Below are 25,338 nucleotides of genomic sequence, written 5' to 3' on the forward strand. Positions count from 1 at the left end.
TAACATCTGTTGTAGTGCTCCTTGTTCTGCTTGGCACTGAAGAAAGTTCTTAATCACTCCAGCTGTATATTTACAGTCCTTATCACGCTGCACACTGAATCTGAGACAAATCAAACGCCTGCCTTATGGCAGGCTATTACACAGTTAACAAAAATTTCAACATCTGATCTGCCTAAAACATTTACACAGTTCCTTACACAGATGTAAAAAGAATACAGAAATATACTTGGGTACAGTAAAGGTAATTTATTGCTTATCACCTTTTAGAAAGTAGTTGAGAGGAGTACACTTCCAAATCAGTCAAAAGTAACAGTCACTGGCAGCAACTGCCTCAGCAATTATTAGCAAGTGACAGTAAAAAGTTGCCTCAGGAGCTCCATAATGAGTGAACAGTCATTTCCATTCTGACCTTTTCCTGCTAAACTGTCATGGTGGTTATTTTCATGCACGCTGTCAGAGTAACACACTTGCATTATCTTTAATGTCATTGGCTTTAATGTCAAACTCTCATTCTGATAGAGCACTGCAGACTTTTCCAAAGATAAGATTTATGACGTCAGACTATAACATGCTGATTATTTCTCATTTGAATATTTGCATGGATTACGGATTGTTTGTGGTGTTTCAGAAAAAAAATGTGTAAGAAATATCACCTCTCTAATCCAAAATACATGTTAGAGGTATATTTATGGCCATTAAAAAGGAAGATTTTATAGCTGATGTGCTGTTAATAAGAAAGTCTTGGAGTCTTATAAAAGTAGTGTACTGGGAAACTGGCCATTTCTATGATTTAAGAAGCAGCCTTTATTTCAGTAAAGTGTCAACCTTTAAGATCGATATGAGCCACTCACTAGCTCCACTTAAAGTGCATTGTGTTATTATAAGTTGAAAGACTTGAAAGAAATGCTGCAGTCTTCAGACTTTTTCTTTAAAAAAAAAAAAATACGGCTTTCTGGATGACAGATGATGACAAGCTGATCCTATCATTTTACAAATGGTCTTTTACACAAGCTTTGTTTGATTTTGTTTAAAGAAAAGAAGAAGACCACCTTTGGTCGCATAAAACAAATGCATACTAATTATCAAATCTGTAAACAAGGAAGTTACTAAACATTGTGACATAGTAGTTGCTTCTTTCATTAGAGATCCATATGATGGTTGGGGACCTCAGGAGGTGGCTTGGCTCACATTATCATCAGATCTCAGCCAGGGAGTCAGCCAAGTGGAAATGCAATCTGCACCGTGTGTTTGCATTAGTGAAAAAGTATCCACTGACAGGACACAGACATTATTACCATGTCTTCTTGCCATGCCTCTCACTAAAGAGTCTCAGAGGACAAGTCTTGCTGCAAAAACGGAAATAAGTCTTGGCTCTGTAACATCCACAGCCCTCACGACACTACACCTGCCCATGTACAGCATGTGACAACACACAGACTTGGCACAGCTTTACCTCTCCTGCACCGTCCTTATTTTGCAAAGCCCTTATAAAAAAACAAGATCCAATTACTGAGCCGACAGATGCAGTCATCAACTTCTATGTGTAAATGCAAGGGCACAATCAGTTTGTTCATTGTCTGTATAGCATTTCCAGATGCACATTACACTTTTATAGTAGGTGTAAATAGTCTTACCCCATTCAGCCCTTTAGTCAGCTACACTGCCAGTCAGTGCTAGTGCAGGCTGAGTGGAAGGATGAGCACTGGAGCAAACAATCTGCCAGGGACACATGGATAATTTTTGTTTTGTCATCATGTAATGGTAGGCTGACCAGCAAGCTAATCTCTCCAAAATTCAGTAGTATAGCTCAGTAATATAATTCAGTATAGTCCATTTAACAAACCCTTTCAACCTTGACCGGAAAGGGTTACAGAATAAAAGTCAATATATAAATTCAACCATACATCTAGTGAAATGAAAAAGTCTTTACGCCCTTCCTGATTTGTTTGTTTTTGCATATTTGTCACACTTTTCAGATTATCAAATACATTTGAATATTAGACAAGATAACCCAATGAAAAACAAAATACAGTTTTTAAGTGATGATTTCCTTTTTAAGAGAAAGAGGTTATCCAAACCTACCTGTCCCTGTTCGAAAAAGTAACTGCCCCCTAAACCTAATAACTGGTTGTGCCACTTTTTCTCAGTCTTTCACATATCTCTGGAGCTCTGAACTCTTCTTTCCAGAATTGCTTTAATTCAGCCACACTGGAGGGGTTTCGAGTATGAAGGCCCATTTAATATCATGCAAAACCATCTCAATCTGATTTAACTATGCCACTCCAAAACCCTCGTTTTTTTGTTTTGTTCTTTGAGCCATTCAAAGGTGGACTTTGTGGTGTGTTTTGGATTATTATCCTGCTGCATAGCAAAAATGCACTCGAGTTTCAGAGCAAAAGGGATGGACACACATTTTCCTTTCCAGGATTTTCTGGTAGAGCAAAATTCATGGTTCCATCAATTACAGCAAGTCGTCCAGCTCCCGAAGCAGCAAAGCAGCCCGAGACCATCATGACCATCATCATCACTGTTGGTATGATGTTCTCATTATGATGCACTTGTATACACTTTGCATGCCAGATGTAATGCGACTCAAACCTTCCACAAAATTTTATTTTTGTCTTGTCACTCCACAGAATATTTTCCCAAAAGTCTCAGGGATCATCAAGATGTTTTTTTGTTTTTTTTTTAAATGTGAGACTTTGTGTTCTTTTTGGTCAGCAGTTATTTTTACGTTGGAACTCTCTCATGGATGCCACTTCTGTCCAGTCTCTTTCTTATTGCTGAAATATGAACTCTGACCTCAACTAAAGACAAGTGAGGCCTGCAGTTCTTTAGGTGTTGTTCTGGGTTCTTTTGGGACCTCCTGGATAAGTCTTGGATGCACTCTTGGAGTAATGTTGGCTGACCAGTCACTACTGGAAATGTTCAGCACTGTTCCAAGTCTTCTCTATTTGTGGATCTCACCGTGGTTCATTGGAGTCCCTAGGCCTTAGAAATGGTTTTGTAACCATTTCCAAACTGATAGCTGTTAATTACTCTGTTTCTCAGCTATTTCTTTAGATTACTGCAAAATGCAACATGCCGAATTTCTCCTGTTTTGCCATTTTGAATCATTTTCTTCAGTGACAGACAATAATAAGTAGACTATATTAGGAAATCCTCTGATCTGATTTGAAGGTATAAGACTGTGCGTCTCATTATCACATCTTTTATTCTAGGTGTGTAACACTAGAAAAAAGTAGCCTTTGATAGCTGGACAATCTAAAGTAACTACAATCAGTAGAATAAGACAGCAGGCTGCCATTGTCAGTAGCCAAAAATCATATTTGAATGATGGTGAAGATTTTCGATCACAGAGAGGGATAAAGCACTATATAATTGGAATTAGGAGGATTTCAGGGTAAAAGATAACCTATAGTAACATTTGCCTTAGCACCATATGCCCCATGGGCAAATTAAAAATATCTTTTACATCTTAAAAAGGCCTTTATCTGCTATACCCAAGAGGGTATAATTCTCTGATTTTACAACAATAAAGGTAAGTTGAGTTTCAATCATTGTTAAGAAGGTTGATTTTGAACAATAAATGAGTTCAGATCCACTTTCCATTTATATATTCCAGCTACATGTGTGCAAATACACTGCTACTAAAGAGCGCAATGATAGGATGAATGAAATGAGTGCACATACCAGAAAATAATAAATTTTTTGGTGGAAAAAAGGTTTGGCAGTTTCCTCTTCATCCTATATATTTGAGCTGCTGCTGAACAAATTTATTAAAGGGTGTAACAGAAAACCTAATAACTGTGTTTAAAACAAAAAAATCATTTAAAGATCAAATTAAGCACACAGAAGCATTATTGTGCGCTACAAAGTATTGACAGAAGCAGAATTTCCACATATATATTTTATGTGGTAATGAAAATGTGGCACATCTGCTGCAGAATGACAAACAATATCAAATAAAACAAATATTCAAGTGTGTGTTAATAACACAGAAAGTACAAACTAGTAGTATTAGTAATTTGAGATGTAGGTTGCAGTGCTGACAAAGAAATTACATCCATGGCTCTTTTTGGCAGGAGCACCAGCACAACAGCTCTCTGGCTTGCATATTGTGGTATTTCCATTTGATTGACAGGTGTGTCATAGCCAGAGACGCATTGGGCAGACCCCCAACTGCCGTTGCCTTCCCTGTCAGTGTGGTTGGTTTGAGGCTGTCTACATGGATTGTCTGGCCAACATGGAGAACATGGTGAATTAGAGAAGTTGACATGGTAAATCAGTGGAGTTGGCTCGGCAGTGCACTGCTATGAGCCAGGCTTTGTATCACTGCAGAGGCTGGGCTTCAGGCTATGAGCAGTGCTTATCAACCAGCAGATGCCAGTGAAGGTATTTGTATCTGTGCATATTTATGTTTTCGGCATTTTAAGAGTTTCCCGATTAGTGTTCTGAAACATCAAAAGCAAATGCTGGGCAAATAATACTAATCATCAGCCAAAACAAAGCAAAATTTCTAAATTTAATTAGAAATATGTGGGATTTTGGTGTAATGACAAAAAAAGGGTTACATGTATTTTATCACCTCTTGCTAACTTCCAGTTACAATTAAGCAATATTGCCAATATTGAAAATATTGAAAAATAATAGTCAACAGAAGCCTCTGTCAGTGTCCAATTCTTTTAACAGATCATTACTGCAGATACATATTTCTGTAAGTAACGCTTTATGTCACAGACTGTTGATATAAACTGATTTTAACATCTTTATCAGTGAAAAAATAAAACCAAACTTGAATCCTCAGGAAAGGCATCAAATAAACTCTTGGCTGTTTTGTTGGTATTGTCCATTTATAAAGAAGAGTCACTGTAAATCAATACAACGCTGTCCAAAGTGACGACCTTTATCCTGTGATGAAACATTTGCAGTGCCCCCAACCAAAGGTCCGGAGGAGTCACTGAATGGTTTGATGAGGATAAAAATGTGCATCATAGGCTGTGGCCTTATGAGTCAATAGAGCTAAACCTAGATTTAAAACCGACGTGTTAGACTACACTCTCCACTCTCATCATCAAAACAGCAAATTGAGGAGAAATTGGTAAGAGAGGAGATCCAAGGACTTGTAAAATCAGTACTAAGGCACAGTGCTTTAGTGGCATGTGGTGATTTTTTGTGTGTATTTTAACCCTTTAGTAACTAAATGAATTTAAATGACAATTCTGAAATTTACAGGAGCAGAAGCATAAAGTAGCATGAAATGGCAACAGTTAAGCAAAATACATGTGCAAATTCTGTATGCCTGCAGTTAAACTGAAAATTTAGGTTCCATTTCGTGATGTACTCTAGATTCAGTTTTCCTAAGGGGAACGCTGGCATAGACCGCATTATAATGTGAACATTGTTCAAAGGATTTTAAGAAAACTGATCAATAATTCAGCCATTTAATTTCCAAACATTCTAATTACTGCAAAATTACAGTTGGTTGAAATGACACATATATGACTCAATTAATGATCGAAATTTAGGCCTCTGTTTTCTTTTTTGTGTGTGTGTGTGTGTGTGTGTGTGGTTTTTTCCTGTTAACTATAGCACAATATAAACCATCATAGGAAACAGACATGAGTGAGGCTAATTGCAAATTGCTTTAGTTAAGTGTAGTTCAGCACCCCCCAGACACGTTTTGGCTATCATGGATACTCGACATAGAAACTAAAAGCATTATGGGACGGAGGAAAGAGAGAGATACTGCAGAGCGAGGAGAAAGAGTGTGTGTATGAGTGAGGGGGAGAGCTTATCCACACAGAGAGATAGAAACATACATTCTTAGAAAGAGATAGTGAGTTTCAGTGACGCAGCAGACAAAGAATTATCAAGGGAGAAAGAAAACTGCAGCGTTTTGATTAAGCCCATCACACTGTGCTAAGACCATTTAGACTACAGACATCCATGCTTGGCCGTCTCTCAGCGGTCAGAGTCGTTCACTCCTTCCCTGACCTCCTCATAGCCAGGAGCTCTAATCACTGTAAAACTGATTCATTAAAATCTGCTGTTAGTGAGAGGACACACACGCGGGTGAGCAAATGGACCACAGCCAATTATGTGATTCCCTGCCAGTTAGAAAGAGATTTAGGCATTAACTATCTCTGAGGAGGGAGACAGTGATCACTACAGCAGATCTACACATTATTATAGGTTGTGGAAGTGTGTGCACATCCATACAGAGTACGTTGCTGGTTGGCTTGAAAAGACTCCGGCGGTCACCTAGGGATCTGAAACTGTGTCCGAATCCGTGATGCAAACTTTCGTGGACTGTGCAGAAGAGAAATTGTAAAAGTTATGGGGAATGCAGCAGCTCGGTGCACTAATGTAAACACAGACACAGGAGGAGGATTAGGTGACAGAGACATTCAGGAGGATTATGTGAACCATGGCAGAGAAAGGAGGGATAGCTTCATCACTGTAGCTAACTGCAAGGACACCACTGCTATGTTACCTTAGCTTTGTTGTGAAATACAGTTTGAAGCAATGTCTGTTGAAACACTTTTTTTTTGGAACATTGATGTTGTTGTGTACCGCATGTGTGTGTGTGTGTAAACATAGGTTGAGAAAAAGCTTTAGCATATGCAGTAATAGCATGCAAATTAGCTTCAGGCTCACATTACTTATGGTAATTAGCCATGTGAATCTGTGGTGGTTAATTCAGGGTAAAGCATGCTAATCTGTTAAAGGTTGTAAGGCTTAAATGTAATTCAGGTCATTTTTTAATACTTCTACCATCCCAAATGACACCCCCTCCAAAAAAAGGAGGAATTTACAGATGGCCTTGCAGATCAAGATATAACAGAAAGTTACAGGTTTGACAGATCCTTACACTCCTGCTCTCCAACACTCAAGAGAACTTCAATGCTTCCTTAAAACGATTAAGAATTTATTTATTTATTTACTAATCACGTTTTGACCACCCTAAAAGATACCTTTCAAGTAAATGAAATGTGAATGCAAAAGTTAATAGAGTTAATACAGCAGAGGAATTTCTAAACTGTATATCAGAAGGAAAGAGTTGTGATATAAACAGTAATCACACCTGACAACGTTATCTCAAAATTTTGAATTCAGTTTGAGGCTGCAAGTGGTTTCTGTTTGTGCTGCCGCTGAAGAAATATCCCCATGGAAAATGCTTTCCATTTGCTCTGTTTGATTCTTCAGAATGATAAGACAGGGAAAGGACTTAATCAGAGGCCTGTGGGCAGATTCAACCTCCCAAGAAAGTAAGGAGCCAATATAGTCTGACTAGGTGTGATTTCCATGTTACGTTTTACTATTTGAGGAATGAAGGAGAATCTCAGAACTGTCTAATACCACAAAAAAGATGGGCTGTACCGTAAATCACAAGGGCCACTCCGCTGATTTTATGCAAGACTATATTCTACTTGACATAAAGACTACTGATGTCCTCTTAAAGAAAAAAATACAGTATTGTGCCAGTAATACACTGTGCCAGTACTAGCCGCATCTTCGTTATATTTTGTTAGGAAACTGGAAAATAGGTGCAATGATTTAATGAAACACGCAAACATAAACAGGAATAAGAAGCTTTCTTTTAATGTCTTGTTGTCTTCAGATATAGTTTACTGTACATAACGTTGCTGATCTGAGCCAATAATTTCACATTTGACTTTCAGATATTATTCATCTTTTGTAGCTCTCATGTGGTTTTTTAGGTCTGGCATCTCTTCTTTTATCCTTAATTTGTGCAGTTTCCTCAGGATTTTTAAGGACACACTGCACACCATGCTGAGATATGCCAATTTGTTAGCTAATGATTCTTTGTCAATTTACTTGTTGGTGCAAATATACTTTTTAATGTATGTCAAACTGTGTTATCTTTGGCATTTTTTACATGTTCATTTAAAGGAATGGAAGACATTATATGATTTTGGAACACAGAAAGATACAATTTGAAATGAGTTCTTGTCTGTCATGTGCGGACACAACACTGATTCATAACTTGAGTAGAGTGTGTTTTTTACGCTTGATTGATTTGATTTGATTGAGGTCAGTTTTACGTGGCTTAACAACAAAGAAAATTTCCTCTGAAAATATCAGGTTCAAGGACTGGACTGAAAGTAAGCAGAAAGGGATCAAATCTTCTTCCGAGTAGATTTCGGAAGGACCTTGCGAGAGCCCAGAGAACTATTCCTTAGGACTATTTTAAAAACTACTAGGAAGTCTGGCATAATAGAATAGAATAGAATAGAATATTAACTAAACACAAAGTATTGTTCAAGTTTAAGATGTTAAGTGTGGGAAATGCAGGTGTGTACTAGATAAGGCGGTTCTAACAAAGATGTTATCTGCTTTCTTTATAAACTGTTAACTCTTCTTGATTAATATTTTAAGATTTCGATATTTTGGCCAACAGAAAGACATGCTCTTACCCTTCTCAATAGGGTGGTGTATTCTATTTTTGCTCGTCACTGTAGTGCAAAGTAAGAATGTACTACAAGAGGTAAATTTGTTTTTCTCCTTGCGTGAACATAACAATGGACATTTTTGAATGTTAAGTGGAAATTCATTTTTAATCAGGTATTTCCTTACTGGTCCAGAGTGGGATGCAATAGGGGATAAAAGTGCTTCATGCAGAAAGTAAAACAAATACAGCACTTTGGTGGTAAGGAACAGGACAAACATTTTTTTCAAGACTCGTATGCATTTCCTTTTGTGCCTGTTAAGCCTTGCGTTTAGCTGTCACACTGTCATTTAAAGTTCAGGAATAATATGATGAAAGTATTGTAGGTTAGGTCTCTGAATTCCATTATTTTAAAACAATCTTAAAATAATCACAGAGACACACACATATATGGTGCTGTACTACAATTAAAATATTGGCAGCCTCTACAGCTTTGTATGCTGCATTTACAACCTTGTGCTCTAGGCTTGGATTTCATGGATAATATGCTGGATCTCACAAAGAAAAGTGCTTTATGGCACTGAACAGAGGGAGAGCAGCTTTTACAATTTATTGTAATAGCAGATGGTGGAACAAGTGAAAGGTTGATGGTAAAATCACATCCAACATTCCATCTAACAGCCCCTTTAAAGTCTAACCGAACTTAATTTCTTCCCAAAGGACTGAAAATCTTGGATCTGTGATTTCTTTCACTTTTATTTCTCTTGTTACCTTTAGGGCATAAGAAATTTTTCTGAAGTGCGAGGCAGAATCAATACTGCAATATCAAGTGAACCTCTGTTAAACATCCAGCTGTATTTTCCCTGACCAGTAATTTGGGGTGTTCATTGTGAGGAGGTGAAAGGAGATCAAGTTTCTGAAAGATGCTGTAGACATCAGTTAAATCTGAATTGTGGTTCAACATTAGCGGTTCAAAAATAAATTCAAAGCACAAAAATATCCTTTCACAGTCCTGACTTCATCACAGGTTAAAATGACATTACAGTTCCTGAATCTATTATTCTATCAGCAACTGTGCTCAATCTAAAGCAGTGCCGACCTACTAAATGTGCAATTTGTCTCTGTACAGTTCCAGGTTTTCAAAGTCCAGGTGGTTTACATTTGCTGTAAAAATGGTGACACTGACAGGAAGCATTGAATTAGCTGACTTGGGTTTGTCTGCAAGCTACATCAGCCTGGAGATAATCTATCTGGACCATTAGCTTCGCTGACACACTTGACTTCATCTAATTCCCTGACACTAGGGATTGACCAGAGCAGATAACATCTGATGTCTTTGTGTTATTAATTGTGGATTACCTTATGTGGCCGTACTGTTGACTCATTTGAATCCTCTCTAATATTATTTCTTATCGCTTTGTGATTTATCACTGGCTGGGTTTGGCCCGCGGCTTTACGTTGATTCTTTCAGGTTCACTGTTGATTTACATATTCATGAGGAGAAGGTTCATTGCAACCCACAGATGAAGCTGCCAGATGCTCCTTTGATACAAGAAAGTGTTTTAATTATAGCAAATTACATATTTTTGACATTCAAACCTTGGTGGATGGTTAACAAGATACTTATCCATAACATATAAAAAGTAACAAGCTTTTAATTTCAACCTTCAGTAACTTCAAAGGTTACAAATAGACTTTGCATTATATGCTAGTTCCACCTTGTATCATCTTCTGCATATTTATTGTTTATTTTTGGCGATAGCATATCAGTTCCAGTTATATTTTTAGAAATACTGTATTCCACATTAATAAGAGAAATGGTGGGGTCCGAATTGAATACATAATACTATGCTGTAAACAGGGCTGTTTTAAATATGTACATATGTTGTAAGGTTGTGGACCTTACAATAAGACCAGTAAAGTTATACAGTATGTTTTAAAATTGCTTTGCATATAAGGTTTGACATCAATAGAAAAAATCATTGCAAAAAAACCAAAAAAACAACAACAATAATAGAAATGTTCTGTAGCCAAAGCTGGGAGTGGTGTTTTCGCCTAAGACTGGGACAGCTGCTGATGAAACAGATGAAAAGTTGTTCTTATTGTTAAATTTTCTACTCTGCTTGGAGGTCACCCACATAATAGTTACCTATAGGGTAACTGCATCAACAAGTCTGCAAGGTCACAACAAATTGGAGGGCATGTGAGTGCGTGGTGTTGCTTTCACTGTCTGATGATGACATTTATTTCATTCCGACTAAGACCGTCAAATACTTGTGGACATGGCAAAGTACAACAATACTATAATGATGTCTTGATGTCAAAATAGAAGACATAGTGCATATGCAAACTTAAAATGACAGGTTTGTTTCACTTTGTCTTGTCACTTGTTAATTTTTCTTTTCACTGGTAAATGTGGAAAGTGAGAAAAGCTGTCAAGTTAGTGATAGGAAAGAATCTATTTCTGAATAAACTCCATATCACAAACTTACCTTCAAAAGCAGAGACCTATATATCAGGAGCAATTTACAGTAAAACACTGATATTCCTGCCTCCAGAGAAGAATCAAGGATCCCGTAAATGAGCCCAAAAAATTAGATTACATGTGAATATTTCTTCTACTTCAGCTGTAGCAATAATAAAATGAAGGTTTATGTCCCAACCCTATCCAACACACAGTGCAAGTTGTGCAACTGCTAAAAACGTGCTGACAAATACGGGTATATTCTGACACTGTCAGCTGAAATACTCTCAAACATAAACATAAAAATTCTCAAACAGCATTCAGTAAGCTGACAAACATAAATCCATGAATCTTTTCAAGCGGCTGATGAAATTTTAATTGACGATCAGTGTCTGATGGTTAGGCTTTTGTCTGAGCCATGTGGGTATCCGCCTTCCTTTTCGGCATCAAGCTGTGACTACTAGTGTCTGATAAGAAAAACCACAGACTAAAACAACTGCTTCCAATAGCAAACTTCGCGCTGATATCATTACAATTTAATGATATGATTCAATTAATTTTTGAGAAGGACACTGACAAAGAACTCAGTGTGCCACATTTTGACTCAGTTAAATGGGAGCAAACACGACCATAAGATTTCACCTTTTTTCATGGGGAAAACAAAACAAAGGGGAATGCAAAATAATAAATAAACTATTGAATATTTGAAATATCTATTCATCCACCCATTTTATAGCATAAATCAGTCACTGTGGTGTTGGCCACAACTGTTTATTCCAACTACAAGACTGTAGAAGGCATTTGGAGCAGTGACTCTGGTAACAGACATTGTATAGTATGCCACAATAACAAATGCACAGGTGGCCACAGATGAAAGCCGTCTCACTTTTTAACTACTCTACTGCCCTCCTTTTTCTGTAGCACACCCAAGATAAAGGACAGAAAGGAGATATATACTCATTACTGTTACTAACACCAACCCCAAGCATCAGGACACCTCACTGACTTCACTTTTGATCCAGATTTTTAACTTTAAAGGTTCATGTGCAGGGTGCGACAAAACAGATTTTTATCCATTATCCTTTTTATAAAAACTATTGAGCAACTCAGAGAGACAACAGAGAGATGCACACAGGGCATCCTAAACGATTACAGCACTCTGACTTCTGGGATACTGGAGAATGCTATCAGTCAGTTATAATTACTTCAGAATGCTGCTGTACAACTGCTTACTAAAACCAAAAGGAGAGTATACAACATGCCAATTTTTAAGACTTTAGCAGTTGCCTGTTATCTTTCTCATCGGTTTGAAATAGCTCTTTAATATTTTATGATGGTGGTAGTGTGCACCATAGACTATAGATGATAAATGCTTTTAATTTATAGACCACAAAGCCTTCTCGGATGGTCTTGGTTCTTTTGCTGTTTCTAAAAGCACAGCAGAAACATTTGATGATGCTCTATACAGCCATTATACTCCAAACCATTGGAGCTGCCTTTCTGACTATTTGAGAGAAACTGAAAAAAGCAGTACTTATAAATATTGACAGTTTAATCTGGATTTAATTAAATGTTTTATTGCTTTTAAAATATTTGAAATCACTTCTGCCAAGGAGCTTGTTTTTGTTGATGTTTGTTTGTCTGTTGGTCATTCTGTTAGCATGGATAGAAACTGAAGAGGCAGTTTTTATGAAGCTTGAAAAGAGATGGGCTAGAGGAAGAACTCACTATGTTTGATACGGATCTGGTGCTATTTAGAAATGTATTATTATTTTTTCTTACTCTTTTTTACTTTTCTTCATACTTTTCATAGCACCACTAGCTCTTGGCAAGTGGTTTGTGAGTATTTGCAAGGAAGTTAACATCTTCTGTGCAAACTACAAGTGACTGTGGCAACCTGCTGTGACCAAAGCAATTGCAACAAAGTTTTCAGAGCAACGTAGCTTTAGGGACCAATTTCACTCAGTGACTGACAGTAGCCAACTGCAACTACTCACCAGTCAGTTGGGGAATACTGAATTTTCAATACCAGCTGGCAGTTGCCAGGCTGTCGCTGACAGGTCTCTAGACCTGTGTGAGAGGGGCCTAAAACAAAAGGATGGTTTATGTCATGAATGGTAACACCAAAGGTTTTGCAGAGTTTTGATGCACTATTGTGAACTAATGTTTAATGTTACTCTGTTGTTCTTAAAATATTCCAATTTATGAGTGTACCTGGTGTTATTATTTTTTAATAAATGATTAGGATGTTTAATCAGAGCATTGACTTTTGTGGAAGCCTGCACTCTATGACTGCGCTTATGGCTTCAAATCAAACCAATTTGAACAATTAATTTTGGAATTCTTTTATGAATTATTCTAACATTTGTAATTTGAGAATAGTAAAAGTATTTGCATTTGTTTTTGTTATGTAGTTAATACATTTGCCACTTTTTAAAAGTTCCAGTTCTTAATAGCAGTGATACAGTATAAGTAATATTGCAGTTAAGACATTTGAAGAAAGTGCTGCTTCCTTTTGATAACTGGCAATGCCATCCTTGGAGCTGTGCACATTTGCTAGTGTTGCTGTTCAAGAGTTGACACATAAAAAGAGTAGTTGCCATTCAACTTATATGTATACCATGTCCTACCTGTAGGCTGTACAGCATTCAATCTTGTAAGCTGGTATTTTTCAAGAATCTAAAAATCCCCATCAGGAAGAGAGCAATTTAATGCACTCAGTGCATGGAGGTTAGAGAATAATGTCTCTCATTCTATAGCTTGAACTGTATGTGGGCAATATCCTTTTTCTTTGTAAGCCATACACATAAATTGGATATAGCAGGATTTAGAGTACTTTAAATTCTTACAACTATTCCACCCTTCATTGTCCAGAGTTCAATTTAATAGGGTGGAGTAGAGCAGATCTGAAAGTTGCTGTATTCGACTTATGTGGATGAAAACATTGCTTGGCCTCAAGGGTGAATGCTCAGTTGACTTAAACGCTGCACTTTTACTGCAACAGCGTCTTCAATTCACTGAATTCTTTTGAAGTAGAGCTGCAGTTCCAGATTGAACAAAGAACTTTTGACTAGATGGAGAACCAAAGACAGAGGCATACAGGAGACAGACAGAAAATGTCTCTGTTGTGTAAGAATGGCTGTGGGGTTGTACACAAACTGTCTCTCACTGTTCTGACAGTGCAGCAGAAGTTTATATTTTTGTCAGTTCCTGCCTCGGTGGATTCCAGAAGAAATTATTCTTGTTTATGGGTAACTTAATTTTTCATTATAACGTTTGGTTATAAAGAAGTTACCATAATTAAAAACGAAACAAAGAAGAAGTGATTGTTAAAAAAAGGAGCGACCAGTCGAAAAACCAACCTGATCTCAGAGAAATGAGCTGCACTAAAACAACTTTCCTCTCCTTCTGTATATGCCCCCTTAGGGAGGAAAGATGAAGTCCAACACCTGAGAGATAAAATATGTTCTTACAGCATATATGAAGAGCTTAGGCGAAAAAGAAAACTTTGTTTGCTGCTTGAATGTCAAACATTAGTGTGTTAGATAGTCAAAGAAACTGCTTTTTAAACAGCTGAAATGTTTGTTCGGCCAGGTTACAATTATCACTATTGCAACTTGTTTCATCAGAAAAGCTGACCTCTCTGGCACCTCGATCTCATTTCAGCATCTTAGAACAGAGGTAATTCCAACTGTGCAGTAATGGGAGAGAATTGTTTTGTTAATGCATTCACTGTGTTCTCTGAACGACCTGCAGCAATCTGCCTTCTAGTTCCTGCACTCCAAATTCATAAAATCTGCTTATTAGAATTCTGCCACAAGTCCAGCTGAATTCCTTGAAGCCATTAGTGGTTGTTGAAAATGGTTTGGGCTGGCCTCAGCATCAATTGTAATGACAAGGACAGGGTGCCAAGGAGAATCAATGCTTCTCTGTGGCTCAAGAATTAAACTGTAACAGCAAGACTGCTCCCGCTGAATGCCGGACTCCCGTCTTTTTCAACCACTTAATTGATCAAGGTTTTATTTATCTTGTCACAAGATGTTAACCTAATTTGTTTTCCCATTTGCTCACAAAGCACCTTCATTGAACAGCCATGTTAACAATCCAGATGTATTTCTTTCTCAGCTTTGAACACAGTTACGAGATTGTGCTTTTACATATAGATGTTACACTTTTAAACTTTTATAAGTAATTATCATATCAAACCTCATTTTAGTGTTATTATTTCCCACTATACATATGCATAGGGAGATTTTCTTTGTAGACTATTATTCTGTTTGTGTGTGAATAGCTAAAATGATTCCCTCTCCCTTTCTTCTTTATGAACAAAGCAGTGGTGCATCATGCACTTGTTTTCTTTTTTACTCTCCAACTATGCAAAAATGTAATTGGGTGATATCTTTTACTGCAATACCTCCTGCATGCATTTCCATTACATTTCTGTCATAAAATACCCTCCTCACTGTTGTCAACTTAAATGGAATGTCAATACTTTGTGTGTGCAATGGGGAGCGTGGAAATGAGCTTAACACTGGGACCCATAAACATAAAGTTTAATGCCACCACCCATGAAAGGGCCAATCACAACATAGCTTTGCAAATCAAAGAATAATAATCACATAATTTCTTGCCTAGCCTTCTCAATAGCTTAATATAAATAACTTAGTAGCACCCTCTCGTGCGCTTTCATTTCCTATCATCACCAATTTCCTTCTATCTTGGCCCCAAACGCTTTGCCTCTTTACCATCCAAAGCCTGTTGTATATTCGCTTTCCAAGCTCTTTTTTCATGTATTATATGGACAAAAAAAAGACCAAAATATAGAATAAAATCGGATTATCTTGTACAAAGAAGAGACTAAATTGTAGAATAACAGAGAGCACTTCTCAGCTGATGTCAGTCTGATGTCCAGAGGGGAATTCCCCACACAGGGACACTTTATAGGCTCATTTGCATTACTAGAGCTCCAACTGTAAGTCAGTAGGCTGCTGAGAAGGAGACTTCCATGCCAGCACAGGGTGATTATAGCTGTAATATATTAACCAATAGCGAACAATTTTAAAGACAAGTCAGATGATAATGTGATTGATAAGCCTTTCCTGTAAGTGAACACTACCATGTGCTAATTCTCATATATTAGCTGTTCAGACCAATCTACAGTTTGTTCTTCCACTGCCAGCTTTGTAGGTCTCCCCCTATCCATCTCATGAAAGAGATTTTTTAATTAAAATTTCACATCAAATCTTCCTAAATACAAATTGTGTTGATATTTTGATATGATTAGTTAATAAATAAACAAGTAAATTGCTAAGTTGATAAAAAATGATTGAAGAAATGCTTGAATAAGTCATTTGCAAACTGTAATGCATTATGTGTCATACCATCTTCATAAGTCTTGCTAGTCACAAGATAAACATCATGTAGTTCTCTTAGCGGTAGACACACACATACACAGAACTTGTTGAGAAATTAATGTTTTCTTGTAATGTCAAGGAAGAGTGCATACAGTGGAATCTCCAAGGTAATTAAACAGAATTAAAGGTCTGCTGTGACTGGAAAAGCTTGGCAGGAATAGACTAATGGTAAAGTTAATTAAGGTGTGTTTTATCCCCCTAATGAAACTCATCTTCTCAGCCCACGGTATAGAGGAAAGTTCAAAAGAATAGCTTTACAAGTCCAGAGAGACTTTAAGCAATATGTTGTTATTCTTACCTGTACATGTTGGTCATTAAAGAACATTTTCACTGGGTTTACCAATGTAAAAACACTACCTTGTTATTGATTAACCCCCACCAGTTTGTCTGTGTGTTTTCAATTAGCTGTTCCAGAAAAAACAATAGACCTTTTTATCTTACATCTTGACATTTTCAACTTAAGAGCTTCTATAAAATCATGGTTTTATTTTGCAGATACCTTAAAAATATATAGATCCTACCTCCAAAAGAACAAAACCTAGATCTCAAAGTGTAAGTGCACTGCTTCCAAACTAACATGTTACCAGTGTCAGAGTGCCAAAAACTAAAGTTCCTTGAGACTAACGCCATAAGCGTGTCAATCCCTATAGATTCCCTTGATAAGAGAGCAGACATGTTTAGATACTGGTACATGAAAAATTATTTCAGTCTTCATATCAAGATTCACCCTTCATAACAACTGTATGAGAGGTGAATATTTTAAATAGTGACCCATTTAAATTTTATTAAGGCTACATAGGGATGCTAACAACTTGACATTTAAGGCCACAAGTACTTGGACCTGCAGGCTATCTGCTGTGCATCACGTGAAAAGAGACTCTGAACTGGACCCCTAAACCATGTTTGTGATATTGGTTGGTTTTGAAGATTTTTTATTGCAGTATCAAACAAACAGTGTGGCCAACTCAGTGGTTAGTTGTTCTGAAATTCCATGTCATTAATCAGCAGGTATCTTTGTTTGTATGACACACCCATAAACGGACATGCTAGTGCTTGTAATTCACCTTTTTATTAAAATACGTTCCCTCCCAGTTCCCAAAGACAGGAAAAAAAGATGTGGAAGACCAAATTATTTGTACAATACGATATAAGAATCAACATATAGAACAAATTAATACTGTTTTTACCAGTATTCATTTGTGGACATTTTTCATGAGAGGACACAATATATTTCGTTGCTTTTGTGCCAGTCAGTCTAGAAGAAAAAGCAACATATATATTTTGCTTTATTGCTATTAATCATTGGCATACAGGAAATCTTTAACGTTTATATCCAAAGATACTAGGTAATGAGTCTTGATGTGGTGTGAAAGTACTCCTTCTGTCCATCAAGGATCAGAAGTGATACTTTGTTGAATGTAGCAATGGTTTCTGGGGAAAGTACAGAGAAACCCTGTTTTAAATTCCCTCAGGAAAACAAGTGAGGGAAGTATATAGAATATATTCACTTGTGATGAGTGCTACCATCTCTCATAAAAAGGGGTCTTTACTGGTCATGGCAGATGAACAGCCTGAGCCATGGCAACAAATAATGCATTTTTCAACTGCTGTTTCTGTGTATTGTGGTTTCGCGCCATTTTTGCACCATGCCCCTAGTAGTAAATTTCAAAAAAGCAACTACCACAGGCTGCTGTGATTACTCTGTGATGTGACACTGGTTTAATTTAGTGTTTCAGTTTTTTTGACAACACTGTAAATTGCTGGAATACTGCCAATGTGAGATTTTCACTCAGTCATGTTAACCTTGGTCTCTTTAGCCTCAAAACCCATTCATTAAATTGTAAGCCAAATAAAATTCCCCTTCAAAGATCAACATCATCATCGCTATTTGCCATTTACCAGTTTATCTTTTGAGATAACATTGTGTTTTATTTGTTTTAATAGATATAATGATTTGACAATGAGAGTTAGAAGTCCAGTTATTAACGCTAATGGTCAGTTCTAATAAATATGCACACCACTAAGCTGTAGCATTAGAAATGTAAAGAATAAAATATAAATGCAAGTGCAGAGTCGTTACTAATAGATCTGATCTTTTACTATTTTCTGTTCAGATATTGGGAAGTCTATTGAAACCTAATGTTACTGCCAGCACTTAATCAATCTAAATAACCTGCTGTATTCATGCACCTTATTTTTGTTGTCAGTGTTGACAGAATCACACACTGCAACCAAGAGTTTACCACAATCACTCTGACTATATCGAGTGAAAAATGATCAATTACAATGTTGCCAACTCTCACTTCCCCTCTCTCTGTCACTTATCACACCGGTGATAAATGGCTAGGTACTAATAAATAATCTCACATTCTGGGCGGTTTATGGAGAAGGACAGCCATTAATTAGAGTGACAGACAAGCGGAATATATTACGAAAATGCATAATGAAATCGGGGTTCTAAGTATTGCTGTACCCTATTCACCCATTTCCATATCTTTCTCAAATAATTGGAAGAATTTGTTGGGGAACATTTGTGAGGAAAAGTTTGTTTTTAACAGTCTAGTAAAAGCAACACCAACACAAGTCTGCACAGTTCCAGTTTATTTAAACTTTTAATAGATTTATACTGTTAAAAGTTTTAAATGAACTAAAATTAATGTTAGCCACTCACTAAGTACTAATTATTTGCTTACTCGAGGGTACAGTGTTTCTGGTAAAATACTTCACCAAGGAGTAAACCTGTTGTGTAAATTGATAGCACATTTTGAAAATTATGCATCTTTCTCTTTTCATAAAGGTGACACATCTAAGCAATGTGGACTAGGTTGCTGTCCAAACTGGTAAACTATATATGGAGTTGGTATATAGACTATGGCCCCAAAGTAACAATAACATGACAGATTAGAAATCTGTATAACTGTTTTAAATATATATTTAAAGTATATTAAATTATATTTAATATATTATTAAATATATTAATATATTTAATAATATATAGTATTTGTAATTATTTTACTTCTTGTGAAACTTTCCAAATTGACTTAATATGGCCAATCGTTTCACAAATGGTTCACCAAGATGGTCTGCCATTTTTGCTTACTATTGAAATGATTGTTGATGAATTTTTTGTTACTACAGGCTACAGAGCAAGATATAGGTATGATTTTTTGGTTGATACTCCCTAATTTCTCCCTAATATTAAAGGTGATTTTATATATTTTTGTAGGATGGTGATTAAATATGGGGGTTCACTAAAGCAATTTGAGGTTGTACACATTCTTCCTTTGCAAAAAAAAAAGATATTGCTAACATAGTCAAAGAGCATGTTTCTCGTAGAGAATGCTATAATAAAAATATTTCACATTTCCAGTGGTGGATCTAGAAAATCTCACATAGGGGGACAAAGAAGGGGCAAGAGGTCTAGGCAGGGTGGAACATACCTATTCAATAAAGTATGTGAAAATCCCCTATATGTAAATCGAGTCAACAAAATAGCCACAAAAACACTTGAAAATGATGTATTGTATCATTATCTCTTCTAAGAAAACAAAGGCTATAACAGGCTTTTGGACAAACAAGCAATTAGTTCTTACAGGTATTTAAAGACATAAAATTTGGTGGCAGCTGGGGGGAGTGCAAGGCTCTACAGCACGGGGGCAGTTACCCCCCTTGACTGCCTATACATATTACTATATAAGAGTATTTATCTATGAAAGGAAAAAAAATGTAAAACTAAAAGTGAAGTAGGAGTAAGATAAAATTAACACAATAAGCATTCATGATAAAAACATATAAAAAATGTGGGAAAATATACATATACGTATGTGGATATAACCCTTAAGAGAAGATGACATGGTTTCTACCCAACTCTGTGTTACATTCTGTAAGTAGCTGTATGACTATAAAAAGCCCCTCTTTCGTTAATATTCAGAATATGTTTCCAGTTTATGTGTGTGCGGTAGCAGTTTACTTGTTTATGACATTTGATTATGATTATTTGTGTGAGTCAAGGCAGTTTTATGCCAAGAACAGCATGCAGCCTGATGGGCTCACTGGCATGTTTCCATTCAGCATAGATGAGCATAGCTCCTAAAAAGTCTCCACCTGTGTTGCATAGCTAAATAAAGCTGTGAGAAGTTAATACATTGGTAGACAAGCTATAAACAGATACCTCTGAATAAGTGCATGTGAGTTAACAGAGACAGACAACTGTCTTAAGTGAGCAAGCTTGGCTAACAATGTGGCCTTTGCTGATAAGAAGCACAAGTTGGATGCTGTGGTTCTGCTACCAAGATAACCCATTTCCTCCTTTCTCTCTGCTTCTGCTCTGTGTTGTTGGTCATCTGGAAGTCAGTTAAAGACAGTGATTTATGCCTGGAACTTCATGCGGCATAGCCTCATTACACACAGCCATTTTGAGAATCAGCAGATAATTACAGTATACATCATAGAGCTCATGGGGCCCAGCAGATTCAGACCATTCCACTAGCCTGTCATTTAGGGCAGAAGGCCCAAGGAAAAACAGGATTCTAACCTCATTTGCTCTTCATTTTATAGAAACTTATGTTAAAATGTGTTGTATATATAGAATTTACTTCTTTAAAAAATTGCTCTACTATAGATACTCAATAGCATGTCTGTACCTCCATGATGGTGACTGTTTCTTTGTGTTGTCCATTTGACTGTCCCATTCTTCACTCAAAATCAACTGATTCACGTTTAGATGCTGAATGTTACTCTCACACTTTCAAATTCTTGTTTTTGCAACTCTGTATTTTACTAATGCTATAGCTATGACGGCATTCAACACAAATATCAAAGGTAAACTTCACTGTGAAATTATAATGTTTTGAAACTAGACTTTTCTGACAGTTCTTCAGAATCATAACCCAGGTTGCTCCAGAAGATAATTTAGTCAAGTGATCTGAACTGAAGTGCACTTAAATGAACTGAATTAATGACATTCAGATTTGGTGCTCACCTCGAAACTGATGCCAGGTTGAAGCATGCATATTCTAGAATTTGTAACTTCATTGCAGAAGCATACAGATCATATCTGCTGCTGTGACTACAGCTATGCTTTCAATCAGAAATAGATTTTTTTGGTTAAACACTTAGAAACAACAATTCGGAAGAACATATTTTCCTAATTTCCATCTTTATTACATGTATGGCTCTTGACAGACATGGATGTAACCTGAACATGACTGGCTGGTGGAGACAGAAAACAGCGAGGCTAGTTTGTTCAGTCAAATAAAGGTGGTATAGAGTTAATTTGAACAGTAAATTCAGTTTAAACAGTGATTAGTAAAAACATATTGTGTTTTTTACTGTTTATATTGGGTTTCGTGGACTCAACTACTTGTATAAATAACAACCAATCTAAAATTACACAGTGAGCAGTTCTAACCTTTTTTTTTCAATCTTCCATGAAGGGAACATTAACTCGTGCCCGAACTGAACTGAACCCTGAATATCTGGACCTTCGTCCTCGAGCTGAGCTGAACCCTGAATATTGGACCCCTTGCACCCCTTTAGTGAGTACTGATGGTCCCATTTCTACTAATCGCTCACTGTAGATTCACTTCATATAGTTCGTTATTTTTTAAAAACTCTAATCATTTTGTGTTCCATTTTACCATCAGTGGCATATGAAAGCCTGTTATGATGACGATTTTCTCATTCATGTTTCCATCCTTGTTCAGGCATGTTTCTCTGTGAGACACTGCAGTGAAATAGATTGCAGTTTCTTCATATTTCCTCCTTCTTCTCTATATAATGTTTAAATATGTTTTGCCTCCGAGTAACAGTGACATATTGTACTTACAACATCATTAAATATGGGGCCTAATGTGATGCTAATATTCATGCCATTTTTACTTGAGTAATAAGTATTTGTCTCATTACCTCCATGCTTGGAAAACACAGTGCTTGATAGTCATCTGGGGGTTGGAGGAGGTTGGCTTGTGTTGCTTTGCTTGCACAGTTGTGAATCTTAATGATGTCAGTTTTTCTTACTGTTATCAACCACACTATATCAACATGGAACAGGGGGTTTTGTAAACTTGGACTCCAACCATATTCTGCCTCCATTGCAATCTGCAGTGCTAAGTTTATTTATTTGTGTCCTGTTTTAACGCAGGAATAATTTGCTGCCTGTAAATTACTTACTCATCAGTGTATATTACACACAGCGGTAGTTAGAGGTTAATTTTCTGACCATTTATACAGCATATACCACCTTTGTGTAAAACTACTGTGAATGATTTGATGTTTTTCTTGAAGTTACTTAATGGGAGGCATCGATTAATTGTCTCATGTGCTGTAAGGGCATTGTGGACTAATATGTTTTGCCTTTTAAATTCGAAAGTAGATATATTACATTTAATTTCTTTAATTATTTATTTAACAGCAATATTGTTCACAGTAGTTGTACTCCTTTTCTCAGCATTAAATATTTATTGCAAGTTGCTCACCCTTGGGGTTCACCATCAGCAAATGGGAAAAGATAACAAGGTGTTGGTATAAACACAATGAGGTCTCTCTTACCTGAACTCCCCTGGGTGGGAATCAAGTCCTATGGTACACCATCATGTTGCACTGATTGTACTTCTAGTAGCCAGAGTCAGCACAGACAACAGTTGGAATATTTTATTATCATGGAGCTTGAACCCTCGGGTCATTATAAAGGCCAGTTTTAAAAATCATTCCTACGTGGACAGTTGATGTAGTGTGAGAGAAAGAGCAGACTGTACACACCATAGGAGGTGAAATTAAATTAAACGAATGGTCCGCAATGTTTGCCACTTCATGCCTTCTTTGATACTTACATGTCTTTGAGCATAAGCATTCCTTTCACTTCTCATCCCTTCATTTATAACTGCGCTATGTTTAACTTACAGCATTACTGGCCTCAGAGAGAAAGTAGGTGATCAAAATTCCTGAATAAAGTTCCATTCATCATCATATTGTGTATTAATGAACTATGAATGTTGTATATATGTAAATATATATATATATATATATAAATATATTTGAACCAATACATTAAACCTACTAGTTAAACAGCAACTCTACTTTTCAAAGTTTGAAAAATGATTCTAATGAGTACGGATCCAGTAGCAACACAGCATCTTTTCAAACAAAAGGATTCATCATTGCGGATCTCTTGTTAGACAAGAATTCATGTTGCATTTCAATAACAAGTGGTACTTTTCTTTTTCGTTAGAGACAGGTTTCTTTTATCATCCTGAGACATATTCCCCAAACATATAAATGGCTGAGGGACCAGTAATATGATAAATGGGGCAGTCCATGTTCTGTGTCTCCCTAAAGTTTATAAAGTCAATATTTGGACTTTAGCCTGATTTAATGAACAGTATTTCTCAGACATCTCTCCCAAGCTGTATTCAGTGGGAGATCTATCTTTCTTTGTTGTAGCACTATGCTGTTTGCTTATTGGGCCTCACCGGACTAAAAAAAAATCTCAAAGACTACTTGCATGCGCATATACACAAATGCATGTGCAAACACACACTATCACCACTGAGGAGGCCCCTTTCTTCCAGCCCAAGAGGGAATGATGACTCTCATTATCTCCTCAAAGCAAGAAGGCCACAGTGCCCCTACTCAGCAGCCCTATTAAGTTACCAGACAGCTTTATTGTATTGGTGTTCGATAATTTCCTTTCCTCTGTCATTTGGAGTGCATCGGGGAGTTGTTGCATGGGGAGAAAGGGGTTGGGAATGTGGCAAGCACTAACGTGAAATGGCACAGCTGGCTGAAAATATTCCCTTCTCTGGTTGGTAAGTGCTTGGGCTGATTGTTTATTGTTTAAGAGTCCTTGGCCACACATGTACATTCATTAATGGTTTAATTGTATTCAGAAATCATGTCTATAGAAATGGAGTATTGCAGTTATCATGTAAACTAGTCACAACACACATACATCCTCCAGAGTCATTTTAACAGCTGAATGAATTCATTAGCAAATCGGAAAAGTATCCTCGTAGACTGCTTTTGTCACAATGATTTATTGGGAGTTTTGTCACTCTGTGGTCCTTAAAATCATAAAGATCAATGTATTTACTGCCATGTGATTATATCCATTGGAAAGTATTGGGGTAGGGGGAATCTAAAACAATCAGGATGCAGGCCACATGTCCCTGTAAGGATAAAAACTACTAGATAAAGGATAAAATTACTAGAATGCATTTAAAAATCAGTTATTTTTCCGTTGTAAATTGCAAGACAGATGCCCTATGTAGTAGGTAACTGATGTTTCAGGGGACTTTGTTTTTTCTTTATGACATCAGATTACTCTTATCTTGTTTCTGATAAGATTGTCTTTAATTATTGTAGTGGCATACTGGAAATTAAGTTTAACATCTATAATTAAGTCTCTGAAAGTACAGGACTGAACAGTAGGTGTAAGAATTTGATGAAACCAGTCTGAGGTAACAGACAAACCACCTACATATTACAGCTGAGAGAGGAAGCCTAAGCCATGGAGCTCCCGGCACACAGTTTTTGTACTGATGTTAATTCCAAAGGAGGTTTGGGTCTCTGCAGTTGCTGAATCATCAAAGTGTCAGCGAAAGTGTACCTCCGTAACCCCTCTCTATAACTTGTGGCGGAGCTGCTGTAGTTCCTGAACAGTTCAACTTTGCAAAAACACCACATAGAGTTGATCATGTAATATTAAATAGAGTTGAGCGTGGTGCTGTGATTTGTTCATAAGTCTTTGTAAAGATGCTGCAAAGCTAGATGCTTTATTTTATACATCTGTCTGGAAGAGACTGTGTGGCCACTTATAGTATACCTGAATTATGGGATTATCTCAAGCGGGACACTGGAAGAGGAGTGGATTACACCAATCTCCGCCAGCTGGGACGTGCATCTAGGAGTGACACAATCGACGTTCTTCGGATGGCACTACTGAATACTAGGTCACTGGCGAACAAATCCTTTATTGTTAATGACTTTTTCCTAGCCTCAAAACTGGATGTTTTGTTTTTAACGGAGACCTGGATCCGCCCCGGTGAGTC

The 25,338-nt window shown here is 36.9% G+C and overlaps 1 protein-coding gene across 2 annotated transcripts in view; it reads left to right on the forward strand.

The window, feature by feature from the left end:
• LOC116311709 (protocadherin-9) overlaps positions 1-25,338 on the forward strand; it is a 194,506-nt gene that overhangs the window by 37,982 nt on the left and 131,186 nt on the right. For both annotated transcript variants that reach the window (XM_039609231.1, XM_039609232.1), the window contains exon 3: positions 21,727-21,828. In XM_039609231.1, the coding sequence (XP_039465165.1) occupies positions 21,727-21,828 (102 nt within the window). The remainder of the gene's footprint in view (positions 1-21,726; positions 21,829-25,338) is intronic.

This window comes from Oreochromis aureus, linkage group 1 (assembly GCF_013358895.1).
Source record: "Oreochromis aureus strain Israel breed Guangdong linkage group 1, ZZ_aureus, whole genome shotgun sequence".
NCBI lineage: Eukaryota > Metazoa > Chordata > Actinopteri > Cichliformes > Cichlidae > Oreochromis > Oreochromis aureus.